Here is a 13,248-nt window from a genome sequence, read left to right as displayed (position 1 = left end):
GTCACAAAATACAGGGCGTCCAGACGGATGTTCGTGCCCAGCCTTTATCCTCCTCCCCCGGATGACGTGGCAGCAGCGAGTAGGACTTGAGTGACGTCTGTCCAATCCCCGCGAAGGTTGCGAGGTCGGAACGGCCACTGACAGCATCGGAAGGCACAGCTCATTTGCATACACACAACGTTAAAGGCACAAGGTAGCAGCGGCCGTAACATGCACACATTAGGAGGCATAAATAAAAGGCACAACATTCAATATACAAAATAACATTGTTTTCATAAGGAACAATAGGGTTTTTTCTATTTTCCCTGGGCAACAGGACAAAGTTAATCTGTAGAGTTTTGGCATCAACTTGGTACCACAGTAACGGATCCTGGGACGTCCCTGATCTGATTCAGACTTTCAGAAAGCCTAATAACATCTTGTTGTTTTGATGCAGTTTTCCTTTTGTTTCTTTCCATAACCCCTTCACACAGGATTTGATTGCCCTACATATTTAGCTCATCAGCATCTTCTGGAAAACGTTTGGATATACTCCCATGAAATCAAAATATCTAAAATCCAGAATACATACTTCAACATACACTCCTTATATAATCCTGAAAGCATATTGATTAGGAAGTTAATGAGGTCATAATGCCCTCTCTGATATGTATTTTCTAATTGCTGTAAACTAGTCAAGACCACCTTAACCAAGACCAAGTCAAGACTTTCAGAGGTCTAGACCAGGGGTGAGTGGGCCAGTGAGGGCCACATACAGACACATATACGAAGGGCTGGCTCACTAGAGGTGAGGTATACTGCCTTATTAGTAAAGTTATAAGTTAGCTAAATCAATCAAGTGCTTTAAGAACAAAGCAGCTCACAGCTCTCCAGAGGGTTTCATTATTTTGTTGGTAGCTCATTCCTGAAAACAGAGGCTTCAGATTGCTGATAAAAAGAGGACATTTAAAGGGTAGATTTCAAGCTTGTTATGTAAGATAAGATAAGATAAGATAAGATGAACCTTTATTAATCCCCAAAGGGAAATTCAGTTGTCCAAAGCAACAACAGGGTAAGCTTGAAAAAAAAACAGTACAGCAAAGATTCACACAGATCAATAAAATCTAAAATAAATAATAAATAACATAAAATCAAGGAAATAATGATAATAATAATAAAAGACTATGAAAATAAGAGATGAATAAAAATAAGAATAAAATAACTGTCACATATTTGGTCATCATCTAAGCTATAAAGTGCGGAATAGGTTAAAGTGACAAGTTAACATGGGTTGTTGTGGAAACAGTGTATATTTATGACCAGTGATTTAATTTGATTTATTTTTCATATTTAACCCCTTATTGTGCAGCCTGAGGCACAAAGGACTGTCCGAGGCGCTTGGTGCGTTGTTGTGGAGGGATGAGTCTGTGGCTGAACGTACTCCTCATCTTCACTAGCTCTGCGTGGAGTGGGTGGGAGGGAGGGGTTCTCTAGGATGCTGTCGAGCTTCCTCCTCGTCCTCCCCTCTGCCACCTCCTAAATATGTAAATAAGTTATTGGGCTTTTTTTTTTCAGCTAAGATTTTTTTGAAAATGTTTCCAACTTTAATTAACTAAATGTATTTGAAAAGTGGGCTTATTAACACATGAACACTGTGTAATATATTTGTACATAGTAAGTAGGATATATGACAAGCACAAGTTTAATTTGTGGGCCATATTTCATTATACTTTTTTAATTAGCTGGGGGCCGTTTCAAAATGAGCCATGTTTGGCCCCATGGTCATAAATTGGACACCCCTGATCTAGACCAAGACCGGTCTCGAGTACTACAACACTACTCTAAACACTGTACTTTTCCACATTTCCTTTCAAAAACTTCATTTTACAAGACTACATTTTAACACATCTTGATAACGATACAGGTCAGCTTTGTCCAATTCTCTTTTTTCCTACATAAGGCTTAAACGCAGCATGTTGAACGATATGGAATCTGGCGCTGCTGACTGCTAACAGCTAACTGCCAACAGCTAACGAAAACCAGCCCTCAATTGTCTTTTTTCCCACAAGATTTGAATGCACCACAGACTCAAAATCCAAGAATCTGCATTTTGTACTGCAGGTGTCTCTTCAGGGTCAGAGGTCCTCGGAAGGGCAGTCACTGCACACCTGGATCCGCTCACAGAGCTCCACATCCTCGGGGCTAATCGGGATCTGAATCACCCAATCAGGTTTCTGCAACAGAGGGTGCATTTAGAGATACTCTCGTAAGACACTACAACATTCAATTTACATCAATAATAGACTGCACTACTTTGAGAATTCTAAATCGTGTAATGGAGAGTAAAACCGATGGAAATATAAATAAGTTAAAAAATATTGTTTATTTGATTTATATTCCATATTTAGGTCTTCTTTGATTCATTACCTTTCATTTCCACAGTTTTTTAAAATACTTGTATAGCTTTTTCCCCTTTTTATGGCACACCTCTGACTCCATACAGGGTGATTCTCATTTACATATATGTGTATTTGTAATGTACTGAAAGGTGACTGACCAGTGAGTGTGGCAGAGGCTCTTTACGGAAAAACGTTTTGCAGCGATCCGGATGGCAGTGAGCGACGCACCAGAAGACGGCGAACAGGAAACCGGCCGTGAAGACGACGCTCAGCAACACCGCCGTCGGTTTCCTCCAGGGGGCGTCTGCACCTGGAGAGAGATCTCCTGTTATCCCTTACAACTACATTTGCTGAGGCAGCTTTCAACGCTGGGTTCTTTTCAATCCAGTTTACAAACCTTTATTTTTATCATTGCACTTTGATTTTCTCTTTGTTTGAGTGTTTGATTTGTTTTTAATAAAGTATTATGTGTTAAATGCCTATGTGAATCACTTTGAATTGCCTCTGTGTCTTAAAATGTGCGATACAAATAAACTAACCTTAAACTTATATATTTGGAAAGAATATCGAGCAAGAGGACGTTATCGGAAAGTTAGGACATGTTTCACAGTGAAAGCACGGACCTGTGATGGAGATGCACTGTTCGTTGGTGCTGTCGCTCCGATTCTGATCCTGCAGGACGGTCTGAGCCCGGACGCAGTACTGCGCCACCTGCAGGCCAGGGACCGACAGCACGCGCTGCTCCGCTGGCACCCAGTGCACCACAGCCTGGGAAGAAAAACTTTCTTCTTCACTGTTTTATGTTGGAAATTAACTTTTTTCAATACAAAATACCTCCAATTTATTACTTCTATTTTGTGCAACAAATAAACTTCTTAAATGCAAGATACCTGCAACAAAATAAGATGTTATCTTCTATTTTGTGCAAGAAATTAACTTTTTTTTTAAGCAAAGTAACTCCAACTTATATCTTTGTACTATTTTGTAAAAAAAATTGAAGACATTTTCTATTTTTCGCAGCATTTTAACATTAAAATGCAAGATACCTCCAAGAAGGTTTTTCTACTATTTTCTGCAACAAATGAACTTTTCTTCAATGCAAAAGACCTGCTTTAAATGTTACTATACGTATCTCACTGTAACTGTTATGTATTTATACCTGTGTAATTCTATATCAGCTTGTTTTATGTTATTCTCTTGGCTCTTTCATGAATCTGCTGCTCTGTCTCTTAATGTCATTTTGTAAAGCATTTGCTTTCAGCTCATCTATTGTTATTTTGTATATATTGATTGTTGTGCTTTTATTTGTGTCTCAATGTGTGCATATGTATAAATGTGTACAGTATATTATTATTACATGTTACTTGTTAGACGCTTTTATCCAAAGCGACGTACATACTCAATACTGTGGGCAATCCCCACGGGAGCAACTTGGGGTGAAGTGTCTTGCCCAGGGACACAACGACATGCTGACTGCAGTTGGGTTTGAACCTGTGACCCCCTGGTCCCAACACCAAGGCTCTATCCACTGCACCACACGCCTATAGGTATATACATATCTTTATATACATTTGTATTTTGTATTCCTCTGGATTGTGGGAAACGGTATTTCGATCTGTCTGCCTGTACACACAAACTGAAAGATTGATAATAAAGTTGACTTTGACTTTGAACTATTGGGGAACATTTAGTTTTGTGACCTCTGACCTCTTGGCCTCTCCTCCACACCGTCACACAGACGTCGGCGTTGAGAGGAAGTTTTCCGAACGAAACCTGAAGAGAGTCGCCGACCGCCATCACCGACATCTCCGGAGCCGTCAGGACCGCTGAGGGACAAACACTCAGGGGCTTACTCAAGTTACAAAGCTCTGACATTGGATGAATGAAATGTACTTTAGTTCTAGCGATAAAATGAAATGAAACAAATCCGGATTTCTCTCACTTTTTAAATAATCTTGGAAATTGTGATGTTCCTCTAAATGTTCTTCTTGAATCTCAGAGAATATTAAAGGTTATTTTTCTTAATGATCTAACTTGATGGAGATCTACTCAGTGATACACATTTTCGACAAAAGGTGTATCTGAGATTAAAGAGTTACATTTACGTATTTTAACTTTTTATTTCATAGATTGAAGTTGTACATTTACCAGATACAAATACATTATTAACCAAAAATATGTTTTTCTTAATTATACAGGGATAAAACTCTGAATTTAAGTTAATCAAATGTGTTAATTTAAAAAAAGTAATTAAGATATTCTCTGTGATTAAAGAGGAAAACAAATCACAAATACTGAGAGTTTTTTAGCAACAAATAAATACTTGTAGTTTCTGGTGAGAAAGCAGATTGTGTGCAGGATTGAGAAAGCGCCTCACTGTCTTTGCGGTTGAACGGAGCGCTGAGTTCGGTCCAGGCTGAAGTGGCGGCTCCGCACTTTGCTCTGACCCGAAGGCTGTAGTCCGAGTCTGAGCCGAGCTCAATGGTCACGTCGCAGCGAGGGTCAGAGGTCAGCTGACACTCGGTGGCGTTGACCCAGTTGCCGTTTTGCACCAACAGCTCGAACTCTCTGAGGGCGACACGAATAACCAGATGAAGTTATAAGTCCATCTCTTTTTGGATTTGTTCTACTATTTCAACAATTAGACAGTTTATATCTGAGAAACGCAATGAGTAGCAGGAGGACAGACAGACTATACAGAGGTCGCCCTCCTGTCAGTCATCCAGTGCAGGATAAAGAAAACTAAAAGATAATTCCGTAATGAAATACTCAAACACAATTCTATACATACATTATAATATTCATTAATCCTTTCCTTGATGTATATAACATCCATACATGTGTATTTCCACATGTTTATTATTACATGTTTTAATGCTATTTTATTTCTATTTCAGACATTTACATTTTGGATTGTTTATGCAACGCAAACATTTAGCACATTGGGATCAATAAAGTCCTTCTTATCTTATCGCACTGATATACTAGTGATTACAGAGGGGTGCATAGACCCGCTTTAAAGAGTGCTTCTTCTTCCTCTTGGGGTTCCCTCCTCTGCAGTGCGGTGGAAATGTATCGAGGCAAACCAGTAAATAATAATGAAATGGTGAGGAAACTTTCCGTTTTACTGAAATGAACATTGTTGGAATAAGACGGTCTTTAAGGGAGTTATTCTGCAAGAAGGGAAACCGTCAGAGAGGCAAGCAGTCTGCCGCGAAAAGTCTGTTTCAGCTTCACCGTGAGCAGAGATGCAGAAACTCAAGATGTGCACTAAAAGCAGATATAACCAATCAATCAAGCATCATATCACCGTCCCTCTGAGGCGCGCTGCACAATCTGCTTGAATCATGTCTTATAACTGTTTGTGTGATAGAGATGATGCAATGCTTGTCGTGTTTGATTGTTGTGTCCTGCAGATGAAATGAGCTATAGCTCACATCTGCCATCATTCATCTCCTCTCTTTTCTGAGATGAATGTATTTGTATGCACGGTCCTCTTTGAAACACGTAATAATGAGGGTCTTATATTCACATGTTCACAGCAAGAATAGAAGAGGAGGGGCTGAGACAAACATAACAGATAAACGTACTACATATAGGATTCTTTGAAACTTGAGAAACATCATGTCGGTCCACAAGAGGACCATGAACAGCTCCAACACCGTTTACGACTCATTGAGGACATTTGCTGCTTCCTGTTGTTAGAAATAGAACAGATGGTGAACTTGAAATTCCTCCTTCAGCATGAACCAATTTTCCATTACACTGTGTGCACCAGGGACGGGCTAATGTTGCCCTGTTTGGCTGACCTGCCCCTCTGGAGAGACGGTTTCTCATGTGGCCGAATCAACACGATAAACCCACAGCTAGTACAGTAGCGTCTCGCTGCGGGGACACGCCTTGTCAGCGCCGTGGTCTGCCCCCAGTCACGTGACTTTGTTTACAATCTGACAGCTGGGAGCGAAGGCCCTCCGGCCTCATATGACTATGGTGATCACACCAAAGGCCTGCCTGGCTTTAGGGGCCAATCCCCGGCTCAATCTGTCCCCGGAAATGTCCCCGTTTTTAAATATGCTTTCTGAACACAAAGCAAGGAGGAATACCATTGAAACAGTTGATGTTTCAATGGCGTGGTGCTCGTTCGCAGCAATACAATTATTGTAGCCTTAGCGTTAGCATTTAGAGTTTCATTCTTCTTCCACTACTTCTTCTCCTTCTTCTTATATGTAATTCCCCGCAAAATGTTGAATGAAGAACTCGTTTCAGTGTGAACTCGTTCCACAGTATGACCACAAAGTGTTTTAAAACCAGGTACGTCTTTATTATTTATGTTCTATAACGCTAAGTGTGTCATTACACATGTTACGTGTTATATATATTACACTGTGGTGCCGGTGCGTTGAGACCACAGTGTCGGATTTTTAGAACATTGATTTGGAGTTTTCTCACGACTTGACTTCCTCTTGACACCGTCAGTTATTTACAAAAAAGCACCTCCATACACTTGTTAGTGTGCTTCTGTCTTTCTGTGTCTTTCCATCTGTAAACTCGCTCACCCTTGCTCTCTTCTCTTGATCGCCCTCTCTCAGAGAACACTTCACTGCCATGTCTCTACTTCAGTTTGACCATCTCTGTTACTAAGTTATGGAATACTAAATACAGAAGTCATTATATACTGTAGAGTATTCGCATTTGGTCTCTTTGGTCCTTCTGCAGACACCGTACCGGATGTAGGGATCTACATGCGGCATGCGAGTAGTGTGGTGATAACTACCAGGGCTGCTTCTCAGGTCGATTAAATGAAATCCTTGCGTCCCTCACTTGCGTCATTTCCCTGCGTTTAGTCCCTCCCACCAGGGAAGCATGGAGGGACGCAAGGAAACACGAGAAGCAGGGAAATGAGTTTTAAGAGCAATGGGACGTCCTTTCCTCCGGAGCGTCACGTGAAGCGACGTCCGTTTGTGATGACGCTGATCGTCTGACAGCAGCTCTGTCCCCGTTATTTCCACACACCCCCCCGCCTCTGTTAGTACCAAGCGGCAAACTGTGGGGTAGAGCCGGGAAGCCAATACGGAAGTGCCACACACTGCAGTTCATATATTGGCCGATAGGCGATGGCTGCAGAAAGGAGCAATTTCCATAGACCCCCATGTTAAAATGCCCGATTTTACAGCAGAAAAAAACATGTTTCTACCCCTGGCTCCATACATTTTATTATCGATATAGTTAGATTCCACCTTCATGATTATGGATCTGTGAGTGAATTGTTTTCTAACGCGACCCTTTATATTTATATTAGGTCTTAAAGTTTGTGCATACATTAGGGCGTGGTCACTTTGATTGACAGATACGTGCCTCACTGTCAGCTAACAGCAACTTGTCCAATCTGCTAGGCTACAACCATAGAGGCTACAACGTTAGTTAGTTGTAGTTACTGTACTTGATCCTTTAGCCGTGTTCGTGGTGATCGTGCCTGTTAGAGAATATTGTTACAAATACCAGATAATTAAAATGTCGTGCTGTGCGCTTGAATGTACTAACAGATCTTCCAAGAAGTCTACTTTCAGCTTTTTTCGGTGAGTAAAATGATAATATTATACATGTTAACCCCGTTAGCAGGTGTTTGTGTGCTTGTTAGCTTAGCCTGTTATGTAGCTTATTAGCCAGCTAAGGACGTAACCCTTTATACATATATACAGTTTAGTTTATGATTCAGCCTTGGGTAAGACTTTTATACTATATGGCTATGACGCCCATAATGCTAAACGGGAGCAAATGTTAAAAGGGGCGGGCCGCCGGGACGCGCTAGCGAGCTAGCACCCTGCAGCCCCGTTAGCTTCGGCGGCGTGGACTCCGGACAAATGTTAAAAGGGGTGGGCCGCCGGAGTCCATGCCGCCGAAGCTAACGGGGCTGCAGGGTGCTAGCTCGCTAGCGCGTCCCGGCGGCCGTAGCTAGCACCCTGGGGCTCCGTTAGCTTCAGCCAGCGGCGGAGTCCGGCGTTATAACTGGAGATCAAGGAATGCATCGTAACGCGGACTTGGTTCGCCTGCAGCCCGCTGTAGTATTAGCTAAATAAATGATGTTGAGCAAGGCTTATTAAGCTGAACACCGCCACAATTATTCTGCTATGTATCGGTACTTATTTTATTTTATTAACGTGTGAATGACAAGCATTAAGAATAATACCAAATAGCTAATTATCTTGCAGATTGTCTCGTTTGATTATGAATGTAACGTTTATATAGTGGAACTACACTGTTTTATCAAAACCAAAGTGCCACGCAGTGACTTGGTATGCATGTATTTCAGCAGGAAATGTGCAACCTAGATGACATTTGCCAACACAGACCAGTGCTTGAATTGGAATGAAAAAGGTGCCAGTACTCTAAAATCAGCAACTTTTTCAAGTCAATTTTATATATACAGCCCACAAACAAGAATTTGGCTACTATAATGCTGGTGGGTTTGTCTCTTTACTACTGTATATTTTAGAAAGGTTCACTGTACTTAACATTTTTTATGATAGGCAGCGGATATGGCTAAAGCTCAGTAAGGTCAATATTAACTGAAAATATAGCAATCAAAGTCTAGATCTTCTGCTGAAGACACATGAAGCAGAGACCTTTCAGGTGAGAGCCCCTCTGGTGGTGTTCAACATTAATGACAAGGAAACAAAGCTCGGGTCAGAAGCATTTTTTATAAAAAGCTTTAACAAAATTAAGTATTTCTGTACATTTTGAATGCAATCTAACTTTCCAACTCAGAAAACGAAAAACGAAAAAGTGCCAAAAGTCTTCTCACATGGCTGAGCTGCTTTGCAATATACTTCACCACTGAAGAATACAAATATGTATAAAGTAAACTATGATGCAATCTAACTTTCCAACTCAGAAAAATGATAAAGAGCATGAACAAAGAACATGTAAAAACAAATGCAAAATTTGCACAATCTAAAATGAGAAACTGTAACTGCAAGTAACAAAGTCTGAGCCATGGTAAAGAGTTACATTGAACACCAAGCTGATCAGATAACTCCCTGGTTGGTCTGAAGTCCTTCTATCTCCAGGATCTGTACAAATCGGCACATTATGCCAAAAGTCTTCTCACTGGGTGAGCTGCTTTGCAATATACTTCACATTGTTAGAAAAGGCTCCAGAAGGCCTTGGGGACATCAGTATCAGGGGCTGGAGCTGGACAGGCTCTTTCATCAGCACTTCTCCTTCCCTTTGCCAGCCAGGACCTCACATACTGTTCCGGATTGAACTGTCCTAGTGATGGTCCATTACATTTAATGAAAACCAGGCTGGACAGTCGGCTGACAGAGAGAGCATTCCTTTTTGCAGTAAGGATATCGTTCATGCAGCTGAATGCCCGCTCACACTCACTAGTGGAGACAGCGATGGTTCGGACTGCTTTCAGTAGAGGCTCCATGGCAGCAGGTGTACGGGATGCCCTGGTTTCCTTGTATTCGCGAAAGCCCTGAACAGTCTCTCTTCTGTCCACTTTCAGCACTTCGCACAAACGTAGCACCTCTACGTCCCCATACTGTACGTCTAACTCCTCTTCAGGCCAACTTCCAGGATGGATAACTTTCATGTCCTGGATTAGCTGATTGTCCCGGGCCTCCCGGCCATGTAATGGGATTTCTCTTGTGCTGACATGAGAGGAGGTTGTGGAAGTCATTCTGTGTCTCAGATTCTCTACCATACTGCGGAAAAACTGACCTGCATGAATCTGTACAAGCCTGCCATTCTCACGCAGGGCAACACCCTTGAAGGACTTCTCAGCTAGAGCTGTATGAACTGTAGTCATGTGTGGGCCAGGCATGGTGACCATGGATTCAAAAACTCGTATTTCTCGAGTTAAGAGCCTATCTGCTGTAGGCAGTGTCATCTCTCTTTTTTTGGAGTTGCCGAGAGAGGTCGCTGAGCTCTGTGAGCGCATCGTACATCAGTCCCAGATTGCTGACAAACGTTGCAGATGTGAGCACATCATCCAGGCCCTTGTACTTTGCTCTGTCTCTGGAATCCCTGCTCGTGTCGTTTGCAGCATTTGTGAAGTGATCATGAAGCACTCGGTAGTTTTCCCAGACTGCTCTGACGCTCCTTTCACTTGAAGCCACCCAGCGGATGGACAAAACACGCCCTATCACCAGGAGACGCTGTCCGACTGCTTGCGCACACTGCGCTAACTGCCTCTGATTTTTGGGGGAGGCATGGAACAAGGAATAGAGTTTGTCAAAAAAGATCTGGAAATGATTGAGCCCTGAGACCTCCTTGACCACATCCCCAACTGCCAGCTCTAGACGATGATTGGAGCAGTGCCACACAAACAGGCTTGGGAATTTACTACACAACTGGGTAGCAACGCCTGTTCTCTTCCCTAGCATGTCTGAAGCCCCATCACATGCAAAAGAAACGAAACACTGACCTAAAAAGTCCTCGTTAAAATCTCTTCCAAGACACTCCATTAACGCCTTTGTGATGTCATCAGCCGTTGTTCCATCCAACTCGATCAGCTCCCAAAAAAACGTTTCGGGCTCAGCATCAGCTAATGCTGAGCGTAGACACACAACAAGCACCGTTTTACCACTAATAGTGGTAGATTCATCGACCAAAACACAGAGTTTTCTTTGGTTTTCTGTAATGTCTTTTGCCATTTTTTTCTTCAGCTCATGAGCTATGTGGTCGATGATTTCGCCACAGGTTTTATTGGAGTGCAAAACCCTGCCCACGTTCAGCCCATTCAGTTTCTGTACATTCAAATAAATTGGCATGTCTGTGAATGGCCGGCTATGTTTGCCAATTTTATATGCCGTTCGAAAAACTCTGATAGTGGTGTCTAATTCAGATTTATGCATAGACTGCACTTGATGTTGAATAGTTTCACGTGAAGCAGATGTAAGGATGTCAGCAGCTTTTACATGGGCTTGTGATTCTTTATGTTCTTTGATTTTTTTTCTCAGGCTAGCTTGTTGTTTGCCCTTGTCAACACCGAAATGAGACACTGCACACTCACCCCATTCAGTTGACAGTTTCAGTCCTTGTCCAGTGTGTATTCCCAAAGATTTGACATCTCTGCATATCCGACATCCTAGCTTCTTATCTTTAAGAAGGAGCCATGCATTGGTCTTGCAAAAATATTGCACCTGGTCCGTTGTCCAGCAGTCAGGTGCATCGCTTTGCCCGGTGTTGGTGGTGGCAGTTGAGCCAGCAGCAGCTAACGTTAGAGGCTCTGGAGGAGGCGGCGGAGCTAGTGCTAATGCTAATGCACTAGAACTTGGAGCAGGAGGATCAACCAAAGAAAGCTCCCCATCAGACACAATTTCCAACACAGGCACAACATTCTCTGTATTTGAAGTTTCTTCCGGCGACAACAGCTGTCTTTTTGCACTTTTATTAATCCACCCTAACATTTTAGAAATGCTAATTTGTGACGTGACTTGCTTTCCTTCTCTCGGGGGCGTGCCTGCTCTGTTCTATCACTCTACATAGCCACCCACTGGGTGGGAGTTGCACTGCATAAACACAACACACGTGCATCTAGGTATGTAAATTGTAAAGCATTAAAACATGGTTTTACTAACAGTTTTCAGTATGTTGTTACTTCGGCATTATTATTATTATTATTTTGAAACGTGTATTACTATTAAATCACGGTCAAATAGGTTAATTTTGACATAGTCGTTTCCACCACAGTATTTACATGGAGAAGATAAGCCCCGCCCCCTCTCCAGCACGTTCTGTTTGAATGACAGGAGTAAACAGCTGACAGCCGCTGTGAAACTCCAGCGGTTAGAGCGATGAGAATGTCCGTTCGGCACCTCATGACGCATCTACTGAGTACCGGGCGGCTGTATATATATATATGGATGTATAATAAGAACGGCGGGAGAGTGTTGAGTACTGGCACGGTGCATGAGTACCGGAGTACCGCCAGCATGCCGGTACTGAGCAAGAAGTGCCGGTACTCCATGGGTCAGAACCAGAAGTGCCGGTACTGCGTACCGGTGAGTACCGGCCCAATTCCAGCACTGACACAGACTATATAGAAATATTTGTAAAAGTTGTTCATGCATTACTAAGTGAATATGGCATTAACCCTCCTGTTGTCTTCGGGTCAAATCTGACCGATTTACTACTTTCATCAATCATGTTTTACATTCGATTGATACTGAGAGCATGTTAGCTTAGCTTCTTAGCCTGAGCTAGGACTCGAACGTCACGCTCGTTGGCAGCAGGTCCCGCCCTGTCCCGCCTCGGCTCCGCCTCTTTGCCCTTATTTGGAGAAGGCGGGAGAATTCGGGAGTTAGACTCTGACGACACCGTCGAGCCGTTAGTGGCCGACTCCGCCTACTAAGGGCTTCACGGCAACTCTGCAGAATCCTATGGGTGACGTCACGGACCCTACGTCCATTTATATATACAGTCTATGGTTAGTACACATTTACTGACACAAACATTTGTATCATCTGTTGTAGACCCAAATACATAAAATATAAATAAGAACTAATTCTCAAAAAAGATAAACGCCATTCTTAAAATGTATTTAAACGAACAATAGTTGGATTAATATTGATTAGAGTGCACAATAGAAATAAAATAATTGAGAGAAGAAAAAGAGATATGTTATCTATCAAAACCCAGTTAGATTAACATTCATTGGATTGCACACTTTGTGTGTTTGTGTGGATATCACATTCACATTTTAATAGCACTTAATGACTGAATGGAAATGACAATAAATGAAAATGTAAAACGAAAAAAGCGATCATGAAAATGTTTCCAACAAATGAATTAAATGATTTTTGCCCACTTTGTTGTTCAGATATTTCACATATTTGTAACTAAATGAAACATGAATTGAAAC

At 42.1% G+C, this 13,248-nt stretch overlaps 1 protein-coding gene across 1 annotated transcript in view; it reads right to left on the bottom strand.

Moving 5' to 3' along the window:
• Positions 1-1,082: 1,082 nt before the first annotated feature.
• Positions 1,083-13,248, bottom strand: part of crfb16 (cytokine receptor family member B16) — a 17,376-nt gene continuing 5,210 nt past the window's right edge. The window contains exons 3-7 of the mRNA XM_034217770.1: positions 4,756-4,946; positions 4,086-4,204; positions 3,002-3,146; positions 2,537-2,688; positions 1,083-2,213 (exon numbers count right to left, since the gene is read on the bottom strand). Of these exons, the coding sequence (XP_034073661.1) occupies positions 2,115-2,213; positions 2,537-2,688; positions 3,002-3,146; positions 4,086-4,204; positions 4,756-4,946 (706 nt within the window). The 3' untranslated portion in view covers positions 1,083-2,114. The remainder of the gene's footprint in view (positions 2,214-2,536; positions 2,689-3,001; positions 3,147-4,085; positions 4,205-4,755; positions 4,947-13,248) is intronic.

The sequence above is a fragment of the Gymnodraco acuticeps genome, unplaced genomic scaffold, assembly GCF_902827175.1.
Source record: "Gymnodraco acuticeps unplaced genomic scaffold, fGymAcu1.1, whole genome shotgun sequence".
Classification (NCBI taxonomy): domain Eukaryota; kingdom Metazoa; phylum Chordata; class Actinopteri; order Perciformes; family Bathydraconidae; genus Gymnodraco; species Gymnodraco acuticeps.
This window is presented reverse-complemented; position numbering and strand designations above follow the sequence as displayed.